This window comes from Melanerpes formicivorus, unplaced genomic scaffold (assembly GCF_026170545.1).
Source record: "Melanerpes formicivorus ecotype bairdi unplaced genomic scaffold, bMelFor1.0.p_v2 SCAF_1, whole genome shotgun sequence".
Taxonomy (NCBI): domain Eukaryota; kingdom Metazoa; phylum Chordata; class Aves; order Piciformes; family Picidae; genus Melanerpes; species Melanerpes formicivorus.
In genome coordinates, this window is record NW_027142353.1 from 24,090,770 (window position 1) to 24,116,303 (window position 25,534).

At 43.1% G+C, this 25,534-nt stretch overlaps 2 protein-coding genes across 2 annotated transcripts; both read left to right on the forward strand.

The window, feature by feature from the left end:
* Positions 1-11,705, forward strand: F7 (coagulation factor VII). The gene is made up of 8 exons (XM_068136956.1): positions 1-107; positions 2,945-3,105; positions 3,625-3,649; positions 3,744-3,857; positions 6,378-6,518; positions 8,758-8,864; positions 9,372-9,492; positions 9,699-11,705. The coding sequence occupies exons 1-8, from the start codon at positions 38-40 to the stop codon at positions 10,235-10,237; spliced, it is 1,278 nt and encodes a 425-aa protein (XP_067993057.1). The 5' UTR covers positions 1-37; the 3' UTR covers positions 10,238-11,705.
* A 716-nt stretch (positions 11,706-12,421) lies between these two features.
* Positions 12,422-23,896, forward strand: F10 (coagulation factor X). The gene is made up of 8 exons (XM_068136943.1): positions 12,422-12,716; positions 15,004-15,164; positions 16,015-16,039; positions 18,279-18,392; positions 19,292-19,432; positions 20,672-20,922; positions 21,663-21,780; positions 22,545-23,896. Exons 1-8 carry the CDS (start codon positions 12,647-12,649, stop codon positions 23,090-23,092), a joined length of 1,428 nt encoding a protein of 475 aa, XP_067993044.1. The 5' UTR covers positions 12,422-12,646; the 3' UTR covers positions 23,093-23,896.
* The last annotated feature ends 1,638 nt before the right edge of the window (positions 23,897-25,534 follow it).

Genomic DNA, 25,534 nt, shown 5'->3' on the forward strand with positions numbered 1-25,534 from the left:
TGAAATGTCAATACACTACTAGGACACAGGGTTCATCATGGTTTCCAGGCAGCGTGTGGCTTTGTTTCTCCGCTTTCTGCTGCTGATTCCTCTTTCTCTGGATGCAGGTATGTTGTAGGATATGACTGTACCTGTGCTTACTGGCAATGGGCTGCTTTCCTGTTACTCAGACATAATTTTCATTGCAAGTTTTGAGTACTGCTGCATGTTTTGAGCACTGTTGCATGTTTGTCCTGCCTCCAGTTGCGCCTGTGAGTTATTCCAAGGATCTTGTTTGCTTTCAGTGATGGCATCCACATGCTTTTGTGCCGACTAAGGAGAAGCACCTCTAGACTGCTAAATGAATCCATTATCTCCCTGCACAGACAGCAGGCAACCCATCAGCTGTCTGCCCACTACATGAAAAAAGGAACTTGCATTTACTGGTGTTTCATTTTGAACTGAAGTATTTTTCAAAACAAAGTATCAATAGCCTGTCATTCAGCTGATGAGAAATCAGCAGCAGCAGAAGGCAATGAGATGGTAGCTCCTTGATGGCCCCAGTATGCATCTGAAAATCAGCTCCCAGATTAATAAAATGGTGCTTTCAGATTCCCAGTTAACTGTTGACTGAGTCTTCTGCACTCCAGTGAACAAAGCTGGTAAAAGATAGCAAAGGTGAAAGCCTTCCCATGCAAATAATTAGAAAACACTAAAATAGAAGTGAGAGTGAGGGTGTCCCCAGACACACATCCAGACATGCTCTTCTGTCAGAGTCTGTGACTGTGCACTAATACATGTGTCACATATCTGCAGTGTAAGGTTAATTAAAAGCCTTTTTAAAAAAAAACATATCAAATGCATACAGACTAACTCTGAAATAACAGCAGGAAGGCCCAGCTGACACTCCTACAGTGAGCAAATACTTACAAAACACCCTGGGATAAATTCAGTGCACACCACACAGTATTTTATTAACATAGACACTCTGTCCTCCAGCCAGTTCCTAACCCAGCACAGAGTGCCCTTGTCCAAGCCACGGGCTGACAGCTTGGTCAGGAGTTTACTGTGGGGGATGGTGTCAAAGGCCTTGCTGAAGTCCAGGTAGACTACATCCACAGCCTTCACCTACATCCACAGCCTTCCCCATATCCACCAGGCAGCTCACCTGATCATAGAAGGAGATTATAGGAGATCATAGAAGGTCAGGCAGGTCCTACCCTTCCTAAATCCATGCTGGCTGGGCCTGATCCCTTGGCCATCCTGTAAGTGCTGTGTGATTGCACTCAAGATGATCTGCTCCATAATGTTGCCCAGCACTGAGGTCAGGCTGACAGGTCTGTAATTCCCTGGCTCATCCAACTGACCCTTCTTGTGGATGAGCATCACATTGGCCAGCTTCCAGCCATCTGGGACCTCTCCAGTGAGCCAGGACTGTTGAAAAATGATGGAGTGTGGCTTGGCCAGCTCATCTGCCAGCTCTCAGCACCCTAGGATGGGTCCCATGGATTTGTGGGGATCCAAGTGTCTAAGAAGGTCTCTAACTACTTCCTCCTGGATTACAGAGGAACTACACTGCTCCCTGACACCATCTGCCAGCTCAGAAGGCCAGTTGTCTGGAAGACAACCTATCTTGCTATTAAAAATTGAGGCAAAGAAGCATTTCAAGGAGTGTTGAAATACAGGGAAAATTATCACTATTTTGCTTTGTAATTCAGCAAACGTTCTGATTAGATATTTAGAGACATTTCATCAGATTGAAGTAACTCCTCTCAGTATTTGTGTGCATGTTGGTGAGGACATAAACTCCAGCAACCACCTCAGGGCCCTTCCAGCAAATAGGAGGTAACTTCTGTTCTCTCAGGGGTCATATAATGGAGAATTTCCTGAGGGAAAAGCAGGTGATATTCATCAGCCTCAATCCCCAAACCCATTCACAATCCCAGGTTAAATAGGTAAAAGTGCTTAAAGGTAAGTTTTCGTGAAGCTTCAAATTCCTTCCTGACATGGAGTAGAAAACAAATGCAAAATGAACTACTTCAAGAGTTATTGTGTGTAGTACATGGCGTAGAAGTACACCACAGTACTTGGACTTCTTGTTCCTTAAGCTGACTTATACCAGGAGGGCATAGTTGTGTGATGTGCTTGTATCTCGAAGCTGTGGAGCAGGTCAGCGTGGTGACAACGGTGTTGGCTCTTTCAATGCACAGTTCTGTCAGCTGCAACTTGGTGTAGCTCTAGGACATGAGCTCTGCTGATGCCTGCTATTTAACCCAGATACCCAATGTCGTTCCAAAGCATGGCACTGATGCACAGGTCTAAGATCCCTGTGGCTGTGATCTATGGTGCTGGCCATAGCTGGAAGCCATCCACAAGCTCTATTAGGAAATGCAAACAGCATTTTCCAGTTTATGTACCTTAACATTTACTTTTTACAGAATAAAACTAAAGATATGCAAACAATAGTTTTAAAATTGTGGTCTACTAGTGGTGAAGTAAGTCCTTTCAACAGGTCCAAAGAGTAAAGGGGTGTGAGACAACGTGTGACTGTGGGTGAAGGGATGACCTGTCACCAAGTGACTTACTGTAGAAAGTACAGAAAAAACAGGTGTCAGCACATCAGTGCTTGCTTAAGTGAAACAGCCTTTACAGCTCATGGAACTAAAAGGATCTGTGCTGTGCATCTTGAGACCTACTATCTGATGTACCTGAGGAGTCACTGACATACAGCACTGGTGTAATGCAACATCTTGTCTTCAGTGCTGGGCTCTGTTACAAATTCATGTGATGCCACTTTACCTGGGAGGCAAGCCAGAGAAAGGAGGCTTTCCCATTTGCCCATTTCTTTGCTAAAGTGTCTCAGAAAAACCTTGGGAAGCAGGAAAGGTTTCAGGGGCAATCATCCTCCCTGTCCTGTCTGCCTGGAGAGCACAGCTATATGACAGATCATGCCTCTGCTTTTCAGTCTTTCTAAAGCAGGAAGAGGCAAGCAGCATTTTGCAAAGGCAAAGACGAGCCAACAGCTTCCTCGAAGAGATAAAATATGGGTCACTAGAGCGAGAATGCATGGAAGAAGTGTGTTCCTTTGAGGAAGCAAGAGAGATTTACCATGATGATGAAAGGACAGTAAGTAACATGGGGCTGGGTGAGTGGTCACTGTCAGATGGAGTCCTCTTACTCATGAATGTACTTTGACACATGAAAGCAAAGCTAAAAGACATATTGTCTCTTGCTATTTGTAACTCTCTCTTACAGGGGAATATGCAGCAGCAGTGACTTGTGGGAGGGCATATTGGTTGAGGGGATGGTGGGAAATTGGATGCTTTCTAAGTAATCTCCTCACCCTCCCAGTAATTCCTGGCCCAACAATACCTTAAATTATTGTCTTGTGCAACATCTGTTTCAGTCAATTCTTCTTGAACAATATGGAGGTTATTGATGGGTAACATATTTTTGTGTGCTACACAGTGCCCTTCTCTATTAGTATATGAAAATAATTTAGAATATTTTATGGATATTGACTATGATAAATTACAAAGGAAAAGGGCCATCACTGTGGCTTTAACCTCTCCTGTGCCACAGGAACTGTAGGCCTTAACCTGAGTTAATTTTTCTTTAATTAAATCTCACATCTTTTTCTTCCAGAAAGAGTTCTGGCACATCTATTCTGGTATGATCATCTGGGATGCTCTAAGATCCGCAAAAAACACTCCCAGTGCTACAGCTCTGCATGTGAGCCAGGCTGATACTGAATGTTTTTACAGACCCTAACCAGTGTGACTCCAACCCCTGTCAGAATGGTGGGAGTTGTGATGACCAGTTTCAGGATTACGTTTGCCGCTGTCCTGCTGAATATGAGGGCAAAAGCTGCGAAAAAGGTCAGCTCTGGTTTAGCTTAACAAAATAAAAATGCCATCATTAATTCACATGCGAGGCATTGATATAAACAGTAGCAATCATCATTCTGTATGATCCTAGCCCTGACAGCTACTGCTCACACTGCCCACGATATCGTGTGATGGACCTAACCAGCTGGCAGTCAGGCACTGCAAGGCAGCAAGATAATTATCACCCTATGGTGACCTTGTAAAAAAAACAATTGCTTTTTATGCACTGTCTGAGACAAAAGGTGGATTTTTTTTCTTTTCCTGTCCAAAATCTCTATAATCTATTGGATACAAGGGGGACTCTAGTGATCAAGGATGGGGAAAAGGCTGAGGTACTCAATACCTTCTTTGCCTCTGTCTCAAGAAGCAGTATCAGCTGTTCACCAGATACTTAGCCCTATGGGCTGGAAGATAGGGATGGGGAGCAGAATGAAGCCCCCATAATCCAAAAGGAGAAGGTTAGTGACCTTCTGCACCACGTAGACTTAACACAAGTCTGCAGGGCCCAATGGTATGCACCTGAGGGTATTACAAGAGCTGGTATAAGCGCTCACCAAGCCATTTTCCATCACTTCCAGCAGCCCTGGCTAGCCAGAGATTGGCAAATATGACCCCCACTTACAAGAAGGGTCAAAAGGAGGATGCAGAACTATAGACTATCAGTCTGACCTCAGTGCCAGGAAAGGTCATGGAGCAGGTAGATCATCCTGAGTGCCATTATGCAGCACATGCAGGGCAACTAGATGATCAGGCCCAGTCAGCATGGGTTCATGAAAGGCAGGTCCTGCTTGACAAACATAGGAAGCTATGACAAGGTGACCCTCTTAGTGGATGAGGAAAAGGATGTGGATGTTGTTTACCTGGACTTTAGTGAAGCCTTTGACACAGTTTCCCACAGCATCCTCCTGGAGAAACTGTCTGCTCATGGCTTGGATGGGTGGAGGCTTTGTTAAAAACTGCTGTCTGTCTGGGCCCAAAGAGTGGTAGTGAATGGAGTTAAATCCAATTGGCCACCTGTCACAAGCAGTGTTCCCCAGAGCTTAGTATTGAGGCCAGTTCTCTTCAACATCTTTATCGATGATCTGGATGAGGAAATTGAGTGCACTCTCAGTGTGTTTGCAAATGACACTAAACTGTGGGGGAGTGTTGATCTGCTGGAGGGTAGGAAGGCTCTGCAGAGAGACCTGGACAAGCTGGATGGATAGGCTGAGACCAGTGGTATGAGGTTAAACAAGGCCAAGTGCCAGGTCCTGCACTTTAATCACAACAACCCCATGCAATGCCGCAGGCTTGGGAAGAGTGGCTGGAAAGCTGCTTATTAGAGAAAGACCTGGGAGTGTTGATCAACAGCCAGCTGACCATGAGCCAGCAGAATGCTCAGGTGGCCAAGGAGGCCAATGGTATGCTGGCCTGTATCAGGAATAGCGTAACATGCAGAACCAGGGAAGTGATTGTGCCCTTGTACTCAGCACTGGTGAGATCACACCTTGAGTAGTGTTCAGTTTGGAGATGCTTAGTACAAGAGCAGTCCTGGAGTGGGTCCAGAGAAGGACAACAAAGATGCTGAAGGGGCTGAAGAAAAGGTCTCATCAGAAGTGGCTGAGGGAATTTGGGTTGTTTAGTCTGGAGAAAAGGAGGCTGAAGGAAGATCCTGCCACTCTCCACAACTACCTGAGAGGAAGCTGTAGTGAGGTAGGTGTGGGTCTCTTCTGAAATGGCCTTAAGTTGCACTTGGGGAGGTTTAGACTAGAAGGAGCGTCTTCACCGAATGGGTTATCAAACACTGGAATAGGTTCTCCAGGGAGGTGGCTGAATTACCATTCCTGGAAGTGCATGATGAATGGATGTGGTGCTAAGGGACATGGTTTAGCACCAGACTTGGTAGAATTAGATGACTCAACAATCTTAAAGCTTTTTTCCAACCAAAATGATTCTGTGATTCAAAGTTCTGAAGCTACTTTGACTTAGAAGCTCAGGGCAGTTTGAATGGGAACCATGCTGCATATGCATTGTACAAAGCCTGAGGAGACAGATTCAGTAGTTACTAAAGATAATGAACATCTTCCATTGATTTCAGTGGGCACTGCACATTGAGTGTTACACTTATACCCTCAGAACATGCTGAGACCAAACAAGGCAACTGAGTCTAACCAGGTCATCCCAGAATACCCTTCTGCCAAATGGTTAAATACAAAATAACTATAGTTTTTCAGTCATATACTACAATGGTTACCACAGAATTACACCTCTGCCCTTTAGATAGCCGAGCCATCCATGAATAATTTTAGGTGTATGTTTCTTAAGCACAGTCCCTTTTTCCCTAACCCCTGGAGATCCAGACCTACCTAGCTTTTTTCCAAAAGGAAGGTACTTTGATGCAGTGCTGTACATAAAGCACAGAAATCTGCTTTGCTGCCTTGCTTCCCTGGCAACATTTCAAGTTGCAGTTGACTCACATCAAGCATCAAAACCCACACTTGGAAACCTAAAATGCTCTTTCTCTGACTTTAGCCGTGGCTGACACACTGAAGTGCATTTATGACAATGGTGGCTGTGAACAGTACTGTGCTGACAAGCAGTCTGAAAAGCGAGTGTGCTTCTGTGCAGATGATTACACTTTAGCGAGTGATGGCGTGTCCTGCATTCCCCAAGGTAAGACTAGCCCAATGTTATGTCTAAGCCAGCTCTGGAAGAAACAAATTCAACATAAAAACATCAGGAGGTGCAAGGTACTTCAACCATCAGTTCCTCACCTCTCTTTAAAGGGCAGAATTCCAAGCAGTATGTTTCAGTTTCTGGTGGAAGTCAAATACCTCCAGAAAAGCAGCTGGCAAAGTGTGCACACTGAACTGGGACCCTTTGGGATCTTTCCTTCCTGGTCCCGGAGGTCCACTGCTCTGGGACATGGGAAATTTAAGTATAAACATCCTATTTGCTGTGATTGAGGAGGGAGATGAAGCCCTGTTTCCTCCTTGGAGAGTGTTCTTGTCACTGGTCTAGTAGGGAAGAATGAGCAGCAGAGACAAGCTCATGGCCAGGTGGTCAGGGATTTGGGGTCTGGCTGAGGGGTCTCTGGAAGGGCTCTGGGCATCAGAAGCTATCTTTTGTTTTAGCTTACACCCATGATGGGAAAATATTTTTTTGGGCAGTGTTGGATCTCCAATCTGAAATTGTGACTATAGATTTTATTACGGTATTTATTTCAGTTGAAGAGTTGAGAGAGAAAGATGTCTATTAAAACCAAAGAAACCTAGGTTTTTTTTGGGGGGGTTGGTTGGTTGGTTTCCTGTTTGGTAGGAATAATACATTTTTGGTATTCCTCTAGATACTATGGCTAGATATTTCCCTCAGTCATCTGACAAGGTACATTTCAACCAGGCCTCAGGTAGCACAAGTTTATTATTTTCTGATACACAAGCTGGCATCTGCCTCTGTTGCAGATGTCTACTTGAATTACTTTATTAGAAGAGGAAAAGAGACTCCTGGGGATATGAACACAACAGACAGAGCTGCAGGGAGCATGTGAAGTAATTCTGAGGGGTAATGGCCCCCTACACACACCTCAATGGAGCATTCATGCAGAGAACTGATAATGACAACCAAGCTCTCAACAACAGCAGTTTCATTAGGAAAAAAAAAAGTCTACTAATGTTTTTATCCCTTATTAACAGAGTCTCCAGCATCACGTGATGGGGAAGCTTCTTTTGTCAAAAGCTGAGAACAAAGAATTCAATATTCCCCACAGGCTTATCAGCATGTCCTCCCCTTCAAGGAAGATGTATTTGTTGCTGCTTGCTTCTTGTGGACCAAACCATGTAACTGCCGGTCCCTTTGCTGTCCTTTCATCACCTCTTACAAAGGCCCTTTCAAACACCCAAACCTGTATTGCCCCACAGACAGAGTGAGAGGGGCTGTGTTTGTACTATGTCTATTCTGTTTTCTCACCACCTGCCACCAAAGAGCTAGTCCTGTTTCTCCATATCTTGCCTTTGTACCTGTGATAGCTTTATGCTGTCTTTGTATCAACTGAAGTGATCAGCACATCCAGACTATTACACATCCACAGAGATGTCAGATTCAGCTCAGCATAGACTATAGTGCCCTGGCTCCCAATGTGATGGAAAACAATCACTCTTCACAGTGTTACTACAGTGATAGCTGGATGGAAAGGACAGTGTGTTGAGTTACAGCACAGCCACGTGGCACATGAAAAATACCAAAGGTAGAACCTCTTCTTCTTGAAAGAACTCTGTTGGGTGAAAGGTCTACCAAAACCACCAAGGTTTCTAGTGCACTGCAGCTTAGTCACAGGTTCAGTCCTACAGATTTATTTCTTTTCTTCCCAAACTTTACATGCTTGTTCAGGTTAAAAACAGACCTTTGACTAAGATGTGTGGTCTAGAAGAATCAAAGATATTCTGGACCCAAGCAAACTAGCCAGAGTCTGACACATGGCATACCAGAAGGCATAGTGTCTGCTCTGAGGAGATCTTTGGGTACACTCAAACAAAGGATACCAAGCTTCATGTCCCATACTTAAGCTTAAGCCCTGTGTCTCACCATGCTGTGGATGGTGTCCACTTGGTACAACTGACATAAAGTCAGCAGAGTCATGAAAAATATGCAGACTACAAAGCTTGACAAAGTCACTTCTGCTGCAGCCTGCCTCATTGTGTTAACGTGTATCTTAAGCAGGTTTGGTTTGCAACCTCCTGTAATAGGTGAATATATGTCAAGGATAATGTATGGGTCTGCACTTGACTTGTGAAAGCACTTCTGGCTGTTTCCAAACAAACAACTTAGCTTCTGAGCTGCATTTTTCTATCATTTCATTGCAATAAAAATCACACTTTGTCTTTTGTCTTTTCTTTTTTTTTTCCCCTCTCCCCAGTGAAATACCCATGTGGAAAAATACCAGTGCTGGCCAAAAAAAATGCAACTGCACAAGGGAGAATAGTAGGTGGTTTAATCTGTCCTCCAGGTGAATGTCCATGGCAGGTAAGTCTTCAGAAATCTTCCATTGGTTTTTGGTTTGTTCTTTCTTTCCTTATGAAACCACTATGTTAAAATCATTGTTTTAAATCTATCATGTTAAAAATCCACAATTGGGTACCCAAATTCCCTCTTCATCCACAGCCAGCAGATCAACCTGGTTTAGTCATGTGTCTTAGCCTTGTTCTGGAGTGCTGGCTTTCATAGGCGTGGAGTGGTAATACAATCTCCTCTACCTCCTGGTGTCTTAGTCCATTAACCTCACTGACAGCAAGAATTTTAATTGCAGTTTGCAATGATACACTCTTGGCCATAATAGGCAGGGTCCATACTGTAAGATGGAGAAAATATCAATGGGAAAACTCCACCTCCTAAATTCTCCATGTAGTCAGCACAGTATTGTCCAAGAGAGCTGCTTAAAGTGACAGCAAAAAGGAATGTGAAACCAAACTCTGCTGAGACTCAAGTCAAGCACATTTGATAATAATACAAAAATTTGCTTTATGTTGGCAGGCCCTTATACTACAGAATCAGAAAGAAAATTGTGGTGGTACCCTTCTTTCCCCAGAATGGGTGGTCACTGCAGCTCACTGTTTGGAGTATACTCATCCTAAACAGCTGCGGGTGAGACTGGGTATGTATCATCCCCTCCTTACGTTATTGAGCTGTGGTTGTGGTGGCAGCTTCTCATCCTGATAAACTAGAGTGAAAGATAAAGAGTGCAGGCTTTGGTAGTATAATGGATTTGTCCTTAAGAAGCGTCAGAAACTCCCTATCTCCTCTAACTTCCAAGGAATCAGGGAGCTGCCTGACATGACCCATTATTAATAACTTTTCCAGGTGAACACAAAATAAATTATGATGAGAAAACTGAGCAAGAAAGTGGAGTTGCCAAGATAATCATTCATGAAGGATACATATATGGACAAGTCAATAATGATATTGCTCTCCTGAACTTGGAAACACCGGTGAATCTCACAGACTTCATAGTGCCAATATGTTTGCCTGAAAAACGGTTTGCAGTGTACGAACTATCCTCCATCAAGTTCTCCACAGTGAGTGGATGGGGTCGCCTACTAGATGGAGGTGCCACCTCCTCAGTTCTGATGAGGGTTGATTTGCCACGTGTAAAGACACAAGAATGTGAAAAGGAGACTGATTTAAATATTACTGAGAATATGTTCTGTGCAGGAGATCTGACTGGTGTTAAAGACTCCTGCAAGGGAGACAGTGGTGGACCTCATGCTACAAAGTACAAGAACACTTGGTTTCTGACTGGGATTGTCAGCTGGGGAAAGGGCTGTGCAGTTAAAGGCAGCTATGGGGTTTACACAAGGGTATCCAAATACATTGACTGGCTGAAGAAGCACATGGATTAATTATGTTGAACCAGAGCATTTCCTGATCATTGTTCCCCAATCCCTTTGTGCCATTTTCCTGTTGAAGCATTCCTTTCATTATCTTAGTAATCTGATATGGGTGATAACCACACCCATATTAATGATTTGAAACCAACCTAATGCCTACTTGAATATATAAAATAACTTCCCTATCAGTATTGTTTGAAAACTTGTGTGTCTTGTCACATGGGCACAGAACATCATAACAAAATGGACTCAGAGTCCCTCTCTTTCTCCATTTCTGCTAAGGGACAGAGCTAGATGCTGCAAGACTGTGAGCAACACAACAAGCACACCATAATCATTTCCTCCAGCTACCCTCTCAACTTCTGGCAATCAGGGATGTACAGACTTCCCGAGCCAGAAGTTGCATTAGGTTGAACAGTCATGAATGAACCTGTTGTCCACAAAAGTATGCAATCTCTTCTGAACACATTTATCCTTCTGGCTTTCACAACTTCCTATGCTGATGGGTCCTGATGCAATAGCAGAAGAAATAGAAACTATTCCTTTTAGCTTATGCTAAAGTAGTTTCCTTCATCAATTTGCAGTGGCAACAGGCAGATTTGACAGGGAGGAACTGTAGAGTCTCTGGGTCAAGAAAGTTGGGAAAAGGTTAATTCCAGATTTACAGATCCGCTATGAAAAACTTGATTTTTGTTGCCTTGTACCAACAATTACTGCAGCAAGACTATTATGTGTAATATTTAACCTTACATGTGGTAAAGAATACCACTGATTTAATCTTATCTTTACCTTTGTACTATGCTTATTGATACAGAAGAAGGCAAATTAAAAGGAATGTTCGATTCATTTGTTGTCCAGTATAATCTAAACTGTACAGTCTGTCCTGAGATCTAAGCCCAGAATAGGATAATTTTCTGACCATCTGCAAAACACTGGCTAAAGATCATTCTCCAAAGCCTTAATGCATAAATGGTAGAACCTGAAGTGCTCAGAAATTGCCAGCAGCTATACTATTAAGAAATGCACCTTCTAATGTAAGCATGAAAACAGTGAAAAGGTGAGGGAGATAAAACTGACCGGATTAGAAAAAAAGTTTAAGTATCTTATGCAAAACTTACACTTTGGATTCATTCAAATCGTGCGGAATAGCAGCTCACTCACAAAACCTAAGCATTAAATAAGGCACCTAAAACTGACCATACTCTACTATCAGGAGAAAACACTGACATCTGGTATGTATGCCATGCAATACTGAGTATCCTTTAACCTGCTTTACTGACATAGAACAATATTATTCATTAGTGAACTGAACTGGGGAAGACATCAGATTCTAGAGATTTGAGAAACGAGAGGTCTTTCAGCATGAGTAGCATATATGAAAAGCATATAAAACAGCAGAAAATACTCGCAGGGAGAAAGGTGACTAGGAGCAACAAGCTGCAAATAAAGCTTCATTTCCACTGAGACAAGACTCTCAGCATTGCAAAACCATCCTTTTAAACCCCTCAAGCTAGAACAGTGTTGGGTTTTCCACATTCCATAGCATTTTTCCTCTGTAAAGTTCCAGCATAAATATTGACATTTATGAACAAACCACCAACTTGCAGAAAATGGGGGAAATTATGAAAGAAAAGAACCAGTACTAATGTCTACACAGAGCGAGTTTTTCAAAACAGAGATGGGGTTTAGATATATTTTAAATATAACACCTTGCTTTAACCAAGCGAACAAGAAGGAGACCCGGCGGCAGGCTCTGCAAGCACCAAAGCCGTGGCCTCCGTAGTGCACAGAGCCCTCTCAGGGCACAACCGAGGGGAAACTCCCCAAAAAAAGGCAGATGGCGACTGACGCCCGGCGAACGCCAGGCCGAGGTCGCTAGGCTCTCTGTGTCGAAAGCACGGAGCCGGCAGGTTAGGGTGCTGGGGTGTGTGAAACGCGGGTGGGAGCTGCACAGCTGGCAGCTGTTTTAGAGTGGGAATCTGGCCTTGCCCCTGCTCGGCCCGGTGCAGAGCCCCACACCGGTCAACGCCGGGCCGGGACCACGCATGCCGGGTTTTGAGGTTGCCCATCTCACGGGAATGGTGAGAAGGAAAAAAGGGGGAAAAAAAAAAAAAAAAAAAAAAGGGTGGGAAAGTTAGTTACAATTTAAAAAGACGGCTTCCTTGGGTTAAAAAAACACACAAACTAGAAACATAAATAAGAAGAGCCTCCTCGTCAGGCTGGCCCCCCGGCTGAGAAATCCTGTGGCGGCTCTCCTCCTTCCCCGGCGCTTCCGCTATTTCTGGGCAGGGTGAAGCAACGACGCTTCAGTCTTTCTGCGCCCGAGGTTGTGACGGTTTCGGGCTTCGGCTCCCATTCTCTCAGTCCTGTCCTGGCGCGGCGCGACCCCACCGGAGCAGCAGCCGCGGGGTCCGCACTACCATGGCCGGCCGCCAGCTGCTCCTCCTGCTTTGCGCGGCGCTGGCGGGCGAGCTCCGTGCTGAAGGAGGGGGTAAGGCGGCACCTTCTTTACTTGGGAGGGCAAGGTGGGCATGGCCCCTCCTCACTGCTCTTGAGGGACTGTCAGGGGAACGCGGGAGGCGGTGGCGGGACGCTGCTGCAGGTCGGGGCTCCCACCACGGGGGCCGAGAGGGGCAGAAGTCCTCTCATCTCAGCCAAGGAGGGACCCTGCCGGCCCCTGCCTGCGCGGGGGGCTGCAGCTGTCAGGAAGCTGCAGGGGAAGAATTGAGCATCCCAGAGGATGTCTTGCCCTGGGGGCTCGGTTCCCACAGCGGATGAAGGCTTGTCTGCACCTGTGCCGAGACTCGCTCGCCGGCGAGAGACGGGCAAGCTCTGTCCGGGGCAGGGAGCTCCAGGATGCACCTCGAGATGCTCGAGCCCCAGCGGTGCTGCGTCCCGCCACTGCCCCTCGAGGCCTTTTCCAGGCTCCTGAGCCCTCCTGTTTCCCCTCTATAAAATAGCATTGGTGGCCCTCCCCACCGTTTGCACCGGGAGGGCAATGCTTCTTGAAGCCTGAGGTGCTTGTACCTGTGAGGAGAAGCTTGCCCAAGGCTTAGTTGGGTGGTCTTGGCTTTGGAGAAGGCTAGGCAGCAGGGGAGGAGGATGTCCCTCTGTGTCACTGTGGTCAACACCAAGGTCCAGAGCAGTGACAGAAAGCCTTTCAAAAGTCATTAACTCTTCCTTCAGCGAGTCAGCCTGCTTAGGCTTTAAAATTAGGTCTTCCTTATGTTTCTGGAATGTGCTGCTTCAGCTGACCAATGCCTATTGCTCCTTGATGTCTCTGAAGATGGAAGAAGAACAGAAAGCTTGGTAAAGGGAACAGCCAGTCTCAGAAGACTAACTAGCTAGTTCAAGGATACTTGGGTGATGTGAAGGCCAAGAGGCGATAACCCTGCCAGCTGCATCCTGTCACTTTGCTGTCTCTGCAGAGAGGGATTTAAGGACAAATAAGATAGTGGGTGAATGAACTAACAGTTGCTGACCTACAAGTTACAAGTGCTTTCTGTAAGCCTTCCTTGAGTGGGGCCTTTTTGGAAATTAACCATGGGCTTTATGGGATTGCTTAATATAAACAGCACTAGCAGAACTTGGCTCCCTGTGACTGACCCACCAATTTCAGTGAAAGCAGAAAAGTCCCCTCTGTGTGTCCTTAGAGGATATTAGGGTGTATGATGATTGCAATCAGCAAGTTAACTTATTGCTGAATCGAGCTTCATAAAGAATAGCCCAGAAGGCACATGCAAGCTGCCCGCTGACCATAAGCCACTGACCTTCAAACCCCATCTGCAGCACTGCAGTTTTCCACACTCCAGACTATGACTGGAAAGTATTTTTTTGCTGTAAATTCCAGGCGCTTAGAACATAATTAAATGCCAGCTTCCAAACACAGCAAACTTTCCCAGAATATATGGGGTTTATGGGAGAATTAGCCATTTATTTACTCCACTGTTGTTTCTGGTTTTCCTATCTGGTAATGTCTGCACCAGCCACTGGAGAGTAACACTGTTCATGCAGCTAAGCAGCTGAGCTCAGTGTAAGGCCTATGATCCTTCAGTTTAAATCAACAGCTACTTGCATCCTGAACTTGAAGGCAGCAGGTCTTACACTTCCTATGATACCAAGCTTTTAAGAAATAAAACAGCCCAGCAAACTGACCTCAGGCTGTACTTTCCTGATAAAGCTGATGTTTGTTTACTTCTGCTAGAGAAGTGTGTTAACATTTCTAAGGGAAGGAAGACTCCAGTGCAGTGGAATTTGGGGTGTGAGGGGCAGTAGAGCTCATACAAGGGCTTTTCCCATCTGTTCAGTAGATACATTACTGCATCTTAAGTTTGTGTGGCATTTAATTTCTAAGCTACAAGCACCTGGAGCAGGTAGGGGTGTTGCCTGGTAGTGAGCTTTAAAACCAAATCAAGGAATGCAGTCTCTCTGGCCTTCAGAGAATGTCATTCTGTTCAAGACTGGAGTTTTGAGCAGGAGCACCAGAAATATAAGCCCTCAGCTACAGCCTGCATGTTGTTGTTTTCAAGACTAAATATAGTAGCAGATAATTTTGGGAACCTACAGTTTGTTCTGGAGTTGCTGATTCTCAGAGAGAGACTGCTTTGAGAGATCCTGAGATGTATTAGCCTATGTGAAGACTAACCCTGCAGGCAGTGTTGTGTATGGGTAGAGTCAGAGGGTCTGTTTTGGTTTTGTTTCTGCTTTACATATTTCCAATGACTCTGTAGTACCATCAAACTTTTTCTGATGGCTGTATGATTTTCTCTTTTGCCTAGTATTCATCAAGAAAGAAAATGCTAACAAGTTCTTGGAAAGAGCAAAGCGTGCTAACTCTTTTTTGGAAGAATTTAAGAAAGGGAATATTGAAAGAGAATGCATTGAGGAGCGCTGCTCAAAAGAAGAAGCAAGAGAAGCCTTTGAAGACCAGGAGAAAACTGTAAGGATGAAGTAAATATGAGACATAAGTCTATATATTTTGTGTTTATAAAATAATATTAAGGTTTTTTGAGCTGACCATCAAAACTCAAAAATTACTCCCAGTCACTTAAGGAATAAAGAGTGTGGTTGGAATTGCTAAGGCATAAACTCCTGATAAATCTTAATTTAGCTCTTGCAAGGCTGGGTCATGTTAACTCCTCCACTCTTTTACCTGTTTTGATCTGTTTAATTTCCACTGTGAGGTGTTTGACCTTTAAATACCTCGATGCTACCCATTCAGACCCTCTGGATGGCATAGCTGAGTGTCATGAATATAGTCAAGACTTCTTAGGTGGAGAATCCATGGGAAGGCTGAGATTTTTGTCAGACTTACCTCAGGCAGCTTTGTTGTGTTTATCTTTTTGTGACTGTCTTTGTCAGTATCCAAACTGATGGAATATATACTGTGGACAGTTCTTACATGCCTTAATGTTAAGTTGCCCACACAGGATGAAGTTTGTATGTGTGAGTCTTACGTAACCTGCCCTACCCTGTTGGCTGCTCAACTTTAGACAGAAATGTGATCTGTTCCCAAGCTCAAGGGGGAGTTAATGAGATGGGATAGTTATGGAGACTGGGGCCAGCAGAAAAGATATTTGAACTCTAAGGAGTTGTAGATGGATCTGAAAATTGTATGAGACTTGTTTAGGTAGAACTGGGCACTATAGATGGGTAGCAGCTGTGCCTATAATGCAAATATTTGTTTAAACAACTGTATGAAAGCTCCAATATTTTTCTGAAGAACTAAGTAATTCTCATCTAACTCTTTCTGTCTCCTTTTTTCCCCTTTTTCCCCCACGGGCCTGTAGGAGGAATTCTGGAACATCTATGTAGGTAAGAAACACGCTGCATTTGTTTAGAGAATTAAGCCTTCTTATTGCAAGGTTAAAAAGGATGCACACCTTAATGAACCACTTCCTGCTCCCTTGTTCTTTTCAGTGTTGGACACCCTTACATTGTGTTTCCTCTGAAGAAGGAATCTGAGTTACTGCCTTGCTGTTGCTTGAACCCAGTTGCTTCATTTGAAGGCAAGGTTCAGCTACCCGCAAGTGTTGAGATAATCTTTGTCTTCTCTGAGAACAGGACAGTGGCCCTTGGCATGCAAAGGACAGTGAGAGCAGAAACTGGGCATGTGATTCTGCCAGTCAGTTATCCTCCAGAGGGACAGCTCTGGATAGGGGAATTCCTGATGCCAATAGTCCTAGATGAGGGTGGCACTTAAATGCTGTGGCCAGCACAAAGTCATTAAACTCCGTTGCAGAGTGACTTGCTAGTGAACTACACCTTCCATGCCAGTCTGTTGTGTATTCCTGTATTACAGAGCATTTTGTAGGATGTCTTTTCTACAAAGCTGTTTGACATTCAAGAAAGATATGTCAGTAGATTAGCAGGCACTACCCATCAAGTCTTTCTGGATTCTTGGGTTTTAAAGGTCTGAGTTGTATTTATTAGGGTTCTAGTCTTTGTAGTCACTATGCAGGGGCAGATTTTTTGTGTGTTAGTGTTTGGTACTATGTTCCCCAGAAAGTATGTGGCCAGCTTCCATATTAGAAGTACCTCAGAAATGTTGATTAAAGACACTTCAGCTTTGTCTTTTGGAATCTGCAGAACACTAAAGACAATTGCCACACAGAAGATGCAGATTTTCACAATCCTGTAAGCAGGGGATGAGCTCTGCAACCTACAGGCTGAAATTTCAAGCAAAGCCTGCATCAGTGTTGCAGAGAATCAGAGTGTAGGGAAAAACTAAAGTAGGATGCTAAGATCTCTGCAGAATGGAGTGCTCTGGTACTGCAGATGAGGCAGAAATGAGGAGCTGTGCTTCAGGCTTCAAGTCTGTCTTTCTTTTGGTAAATGGTGGTCTCACCTTCCTTCTGTTGAGGATGGACCACGCAGACACAGCATGTGGAACACTGTTGGTTTTGGCCATGTACAGGTACAGAAGGGGTGTTGAGATGTTGTGGCAGTACACAAAGCCAAGCAGATGTGGCAGATAAAACTTCAGCAGATGAGGTCAGAGGCCAAACTGGATCTTTAGGATGAGAAGCTTCTTGAATCTTGTCTCCTCCATGAACACTGCTGTTCTTCCAGCTGCTCCAAACAGGCAGAACAGCTGGTAAAATACGAAAATTTGAAGACCTGAAGCAATGAATTATTAAGCAAATGTCACTTCTCCAGATATCTTGCTTTTCTTAATGAACTGTGCAGAAGAGCCCAGCAGGGTCATTTGATGAGGAGACACTTGTATTACGGCAGGTCACTGAATGAGAGCGATCATGTCTGTGGGCATCAGTGCAGGAGTGGGAGAAAGGGCTGATACATGGGACATGTCAGCAAGCATAGTGCAACCTCACTTTACTACATGTAACTGTGTGAGGTACATGTGGCTGTGGCCATGGAGTCAGATCAGCCTGTTGTGTCTAGGTCATGGAATGGAAGAAAGGCTGTAGATCTACCTTTCAAATATAGGAGGTCCCAGTGCAGAAGTGCAGAGTGCATGCTAAGAGCTAATTTATTTTTTTTGCAGCTGAAGCTTATACCTCAGGAGATACAATAGGAAATTTGGCCTGCACACATGAATTTAGCAGGGCTTTGCAAAGCATTTTTTGGTTTGTTTTTCTTCTGGTTAATATTCTGATGTGTGTTTGTTGAAATGAACAGCACTGCAGGTGCACACGCAGCAGCGATGAAATGACCTTTAAAGAAATAAACATTGAGTTGTCCTTACTGTGTACAAATTGTATGGAAATGAAAGAGGCAAAAAGGTTAATATCTTTAGATACTAATTGCAAGGTAGGAATGTCTTGTCTGCATTTACAGTCTTTACTGTAAATGGTGCATACTCTGACCATGATGCATTACTTTATCTTCCTACTAAGTAGAAAGGCTTGTGTACATGGCATCATACAGTTGCCACCAAAGCTAGATTGCATTTAGACTGTTGTGTCTGGAATGTGGCAACTCACAGGACAGATGTTTTCAAAGGAAAGACTAAATACTGTGAATTAAAACCAGCACCCCTTCAGAGTTCACTGAAAAAACTTACACTCTTAAACAAATGTTGTTTTTGTAGATGGAGACCAGTGCAGCTCAAATCCGTGTCACTATGGTGGACATTGTAAAGATGGAATTGCTTCCTATACTTGCTCATGCCTGGATGGTTATCAAGGCAAGAATTGTGAATTTGGTAGGTTTCTGCTTTGGAGAACTATGGCAATCCATTTCCAGGGAACTGAATCATAGTTAACTCTTTCTTAGTGAGCATTATTTGCATCTTCAAAAACCGGGTAGAATCGTACGGCAATCAAGGATGAGTTGGAGGACAGTGCCAGAAACACAAGGCCCTGGTGGCTCTACAGCTGAATAGTGTTAATGAATGTTCTGAAGTTACACTTGCTCCAACGACAGTCCTCCTAGTTATGATAGAGTGTCTTTGCATGAGCTTGAATCCCCAAAATATGATGATAAAACTAATAAGCATAGGATTGTTATATTAAAGAGTCATTGTTCCAAGCTCTGAAGTACAACTCCTCTTCTCAGTTCACCACAGTGAAAAAGAAAGCAGATACCAGTAAACAATGCAGAGACTTCTTCAGCTTTGCAAGGAATCATGTTTTTTAATATAAATCCTTCCTGAGTCCCATTTCTGTCTCATACAGCTACTACCCTAATGATGTCCCTGAAGTATCTCTCAGTAGCCAAGAAGTAAAAAATGGAGAGTGTGGACCTGAAGTTCAGACAAAGGACTGAAGGGAGTGATGGGAAGCTGTGTTTAAAGGCAGGATGGAGGAATTATGTGAGGATTTACCAACATGTGGACTTGTCTGTCAGTGTTTTATTCATTTCACCACTGGCATTTTATCTCTGCATTTTAAACTCACCCTGACATGGCCATTGGGCGCATTTGGACTTAGCAAGTATGTTCTTGCTAAGCTCCACTTGTGTTCTTACTAAGCTGTGCTTCAGGTATTTTACAGGTGGAGATACAGATCCTGCTTAAAGAGTGCAGTTTAATTTGGTAAACTTTGAGGTCTTCTGTGAAGTCAGTGCTTATTTACAATTTTTCTTCAAACATCTCTCTTATAGTGATACCAAAGTACTGCAAAATAAACAATGGTGACTGTGAGCAGTTCTGCAGCATCAAAAAAAGTGTTCAGAAGGCTGTTGTGTGTTCCTGTGCAAAAGGGTATACCCTAGCAGAGGATGGCAAACACTGTGTTTCAGCAGGTATGAAGCCATGTAACAAACTAATAGCAATGCTGGTGAGATTTGTTTCACAGTTTAAGAATGTCTTTTGAACCATCAGTATTCTACGTGCCATAGATCTAACACCAAGGCAAACTGATTTCCAAAGCCTTCCATTTGTGACATGATGCAATGGACTTATCAAAATTTAGATGATTTGGAACCCTTTGCAAAGTGCCTTTCACAGAATTACCTGAGAAGAGTCCATTGTTGACAGGAGAAAAGTGATTGCAGTTCTTTCTCCTTTACATAGACATTTATACTCCATAAGAAATAGCAGCTCACAAAGTTTCCTGCTTTAGATTTTAGTTAACATAATCAAATAGTAATCGGTTACATTAAGTAATTATAATTATTTAAATAATTAAATAATTATAATTATTTAATTATTATAATAATTATAATTATTTAATTATTTAATTAATATTTTATTACTATTTTAATAATTATTAATAATTATTAATAAATAATAATTAATACAATATTAATAAATTAATAATTAAATAATTATAATGCAGGCTAGATGTGAGGAGGAGGTTCTTCACCATGAGAGTGGTGAAACCCTGGAATGTGTTGTCCAGGGAGGTAGTCGAGGCCCCGTCCCTGGGGGTGTTTAAGAGCAGGCTGGATGAGGCTCTGTCCAGCCTGATCTAGTGTGGGGTGTCCCTGCCCATGGCAGGGGGGTTGGAACTAGATGATCCTTGTGGTCCCTTCCAACCCTGAATGAAACTATGAAACTATGAAACTATAATGCTATTTACATTTATACATTTTTGTTATATTTTAACAGGGGGGAGGGAGGATAAGCCAACATATGCTCCTGATGTCAGTTTTCATATCCCCTAATAATACATTTCTGTCCTGAGCCCTGTTGGTCCTAAAATAAAACACTTCACTTACTTTCTTAATAAAGATGGGTTTACTAAGAGCAAGTACATGAGTATAGCAATGTCAGCAACTGAAGATGATGTTTCACATTTTAAATGCTTTGAAAACATTGTTCAGAGACTGAACCAAGGGACGAATTTTAGGACTACAAGATGCCTATTATTTTCAAACCATCTGGTCTTTCTCATTTATTGCATCTGCCAAGGTTTTCCTAATATTTTGAGAGCAGGACATCTGCATTAACTGTTTTGTTGTGAAATGGTGGTGCTAAGGGATTTCTTCTTGTGCTGACACTTCTGTCCATCTCTAACTTTTACATTCTTGTCTTTGCAGTAAAGTATCCATGTGGAAGAGTTTTTGTAAAAAGGAAAAAAAGGTCAGTTATTTTACCTGCTGAAAATAGGAACATAACTAGTGATCAAGATGGCCCTTCCACAAATGGGACAGTTTTGGAGGAGGACATTGTTACTACCACAGAAAGCCCAACCATCAGTCCTGGAAATGGAACAAGTAACAGGAATCCACATGTCATTACCAGGATAGTAGGTGGTGATGAGTGTCTTCTTGGAGAGTGTCCATGGCAGGTAAAGCTGGTGTTTGTGCTCTGCATGTAAGCAGAGTGTGTTTCTGAGGGAAAGCATGTAACAATTCATGTAATCTGGATGCTTTCTGAATGTTACCCATGTAGCAGGCCATTTGTATTTGGATGTAGATGAGTTGTAGGAACCTGAGCACTTAGATGTGCTGTTTTGCAGATGGCAGCCTTACAATGTTGATGATGCTGTCACCAGGAGGGGTTTTGAGTCATGCTGGCCTACCAGTGTAATTTTTGTAGATTATATTCCATTTCTGTTTTACAGCAGCCCATTCAGGTAGCATACCTGAGGGCATGTCAAAGAAAGCATACATTTGCTTCACACATCAACGTTTTCCTCCTCAGTTTGGATCAGCCAAAATGAGTTTCTGTATTTGGGACACTAAGGGAAGGGTCAAACGGGAATAGAATTTGGACAGAAATTCTTTGGGGTGGTAAATGTGATTTGGGGGCTGCACTATCCCTGCTCAATCAGTAGCTTGTTCCTAAAAGACATTATTAACCACTGGGAGTGAGGTGAGGTGGAAGCCAAACATCTACATCATGTAAAGACAATCAAGATCCTGTAGCACATGCTTGCTCATGTGTATGCAATACTAGGGGATACCTGCCAAGTAGTAAATGTTATTGTAATAAGCATATATATCGTGTGCAGAGAAATCAATTACCTGTTTACAGCTTGTTGAGTTTAATTCTGCACTTACTGCACTTTTTCTTTTTCTTTTGTAGGCTGTTTTGTTAAATGAGGAAGGGGAAGAGTTTTGTGGTGGAACTATTTTAACTGAAAATTTTATACTTACTGCAGCTCATTGTATGAATCAATCTAAAGAAATTAAAGTTGTTGTTGGTAAGTGCTTATTTATTTTACTCCTCTGATGTTTGAGCATGTGTTCTGGACTAATTCTCTGTGTTCTGAATCTTCTGTGAGGTGTAGTCATATTACTTGATTTGTTATGATTTGCTACTTTGTTGCTTTTTATTATTTCTTGTTATTCTGGACATTCTGCTTGTAAAAACAGAGATAGCTGATATGGGAGGTGAAAATGGTACATCCTTTTCTTTTTTTGCCAGCTAATTAGAAGTGATTAAGAACAAATGTTCTTGAAATATCAGCTAGCATTGTATTAATCACAGTAGTACTTCTTCAGAAAGCTAATCATTCCTGAAGCATGCAGATTTGTTTGTATATGACACCTTGACTACAGGAAGAAGCAGCAGGCTCAAATGATGACAGCCTCACTCGTGAGGCACGAAACAGGATCAACAAAACTTTATATTTGCACTGTTTTGGTCTTGACCCTGGCCAGTTTCTCTTCTCTGATACAAGCCAGGCTCAAGCTCCTGTAAGAGCTTCCTCCCAAAGTTGCGTTAGTTTAGCTCACTAGGTTTATGCTTTATGTAAACTGGCACCAAAATCTCCATGGACAAAAGCTTGGAACTGAAATTGATCCAGGCACTGCTAATAACTATTGCAATACATTTTTGTAGTTTACTTGTGTGGTGTAAAGCCTTATACAGAGTGTTAGGAATGGGTATGCTAATCTCCTCCTTTGTCAAGGTTTTTAATTGTGCTGTCTCCATATTAATAAACTTTTCAATAACCTCATGCAGGTGAAGTGGACAGAGAAAAGAAAGAGCAGTCTGAAACGATGCATACTGTGGACAAAATACTTGTTCATTCCAAGTACATCGCCGAGACTTACGATAACGACATAGCCTTAATAAAGCTGAAGGAACCCATAACATTTTCTGAGTACATTGTCGCAGCATGCCTCCCTGAAGCAGACTTTGCTAATGAAGTTCTGATGAACCAAAAATCTGGGATGGTTAGTGGCTTTGGACGTGAATTTGAAGGTGGACGACTGTCCAAGAAACTGAAAGTGCTTGAAGTCCCCTATGTTGATAGGAACACTTGCAAGCAATCCACTAACTTTGCAATAACCGAAAACATGTTCTGTGCTGGTTATGAGACGGAGCAAAAAGATGCTTGTCAAGGAGACAGTGGGGGCCCCCATGTGACCAGATATAAGGATACTTACTTTGTTACTGGAATTGTTAGCTGGGGAGAAGGATGTGCAAAGAAAGGCAAATACGGTGTCTATACCAAACTGTCCAGGTTCTTACGCTGGGTAAGATCGGCCATGAGACAGAATTTGTAGTGGTATGGCTCTTAATCCTTCTGTTAGCTAACAAAGTGCAGTTTCTGTAATGGAAACATGATTCTCTCTTTTTTAAAAAAAACCACACATTTTTTAAAGCCACATCTGCTAATCTTTTTTTGAGAGCTGATTCCTTAAAGTTATGGTGTTGCTTCTTTTTCTTTTATTCCTGGATTTAAGCGTGTATATGCAGACTGACAGTGCTGTTTGGCATCTGTACAATGAGGGGCTCAGCAGGGTACTTGGTTTTCTTGTTTGGTTGTTTTTCTGTTTCCATTTTGGTTCCTGTGTGTTTGCCCAAGGGCTTCCACCAGAGGCTCTGGAACATAATATGAGCCTCCATTAATTACGATAGAAGTGGAAAGGACAGGACTTTAGTTAATCCTCATATTACAGCCATCTGACTCAGTAGAGAGTTTGTTGTTGTTAGAGCTGTTGAGCTTCTACCTGAAGATGTTATTAGAAGATTAAGGGAGCAGGGAAGCTTGCTTGGTAAAAGCTGAGACAGAAGTATTCAACGTGTGATGTTAAATAACTGCACGTTCCACAAAATTGCCTACTTAGGTCACAGCAGCTAACTGAAATGGGGGTTTGCTATATATGGATTGTGCTCCACTTCAGTTTAATTTGAACACTTCTGTTCATCAAACAAATATGCATGTTCACTGTTTCCTGTATCATTTTCTGAATTGTGTATGGCTGAGAACCAGAAAGCTCCTTGCATGTGTACTTGTTCTAGGTGTTTCTGTAAGATGCAATATTGAGGTATGCTAGCGATTGAAATAAAAAAGTTCGTTCTTTTTTGTTCTTTTTCTTTAAAATTTGTTTACTCCCCCTCCCCATCAGCTTATCAATATATGAAGACAAAATCTCATTTGAGAGTAAGGAGGGAAAGTAGTTAATGTCCCTAAACAAATGTGACACACTTCCCCTGCCTTCTGTCAAGGCTGAAGAAGAGGAAGAGAATGGAGAGGGGTAATTAAAGAACTTCCCCTGGGCTAGAAGTCCATAAAGGGTGAGTTAGCTGCCGAGAACCTTACTTCCTTAGAGACAAATTCAAACAGAAGCTTTGTACTCTGATGGGTTTTTGTAGGTGGGGTAGTGTTCCTCCATATAGTTTTTAAACCTTCTCAGTTTCAGTCCTAGTTACAGAGATCAAGGGAAAAAATACAGTGGAATTGACAGGTGAAAGCAATCTGGTCCGACCCCGTGTTCAAGGCAGGGATAACATCAAATTTAAAGCAGGTTGTGCAGGATGTGGTCCAGTCAAGTTCTGAAAAAAATCAGAGGCAGATGTTTTGTTAATCTCTGGGCAACTTACTACTGTCCTTTAGCATTCTCATGGCTGAAGATTCTCATGTTCAATGGGAATTTTTCTTGTTGCAGCCTCTGACTGCTGCCTTGCCTTCTTTCTGTGGACAATCTCTGGGATATTGTTGGCCCTATCTTCACTGTAATCCCCATTTAGGTAGTGGAGGATTTCAGTTAGATTCCCCAGGTCTCCCTGGCTAAACAAACCCAGACATCTCAGCCTGTTACTATACATCATGTGCTTTAGGACCCTAAATATCCTGATAGCCTTTCCAGAGCTCCTCCAATCTGTTTTGCTTCCTTGTTGTCTGGGAGACACTGAACTGCACCAGACCTGTGCTGTTCATCTTTTAGGGTTTGAGCTGGTGCTGGCTAGTTTTGCATAGCAGGTGCTGTGAACAAACCAGGCTGACAAACCAGAAATACAACTCTGCATAGCAGCAAGGTATTGTTGCAGTCAGCAGTAACTGTGGGCAGGAGGGACTGCAGGTCAGTTACCACAGCTTCACAGTCTCTACCTGTACAAACCTGTAACAGTCTTACTTCAATGTTTGTTCAACTGTTTCTTGCCTCTGTTCCATCTGCTGGACTCCTGTTCGTATCACTTGTCCCACTGGTAGCTTGCCCTGTGCTCCAACGGAGTGAAACATCCCTCTTCAAAGGGACAACCTCAGGCCTAGGTGCTACCTGAATCTTATTTACATACTTGTGCTAAGAACACTCTTCCACTTCAGTGAAGCTTGAGGACTGAAGTGAAACTCAGACTGGACTATATCAGGTGTTGAGATAGCTGAGGGGAGAACCTCCCTCTGGCAGTGATGGCAGTAGCTGGGCTTTACTTGCTGGGGTAGATACAGGTTCTTGACAAGCCAAGTAGCACCTTGAGAGCAGGCATAGAGCTGGTTTAAAAGACAAGCATGCAAGAGGGTGAGGAATGCTCATGTTCATGTGCAGTATGGCTGTGCTTAGAAGTGTTGTTACTCTGCAGACTACAAGGGACTTTGCCCTTGGGCTTTGCAATCAGTTTGTTTTTCACAAATGAAACTAGTTCTTAGAGAGCCTTTCATCCTGTGCTACGGTGCCTGTAGTGGCCGAGGCTGAAAGGCTTCACATTCACTCCTAGTTCTGTAA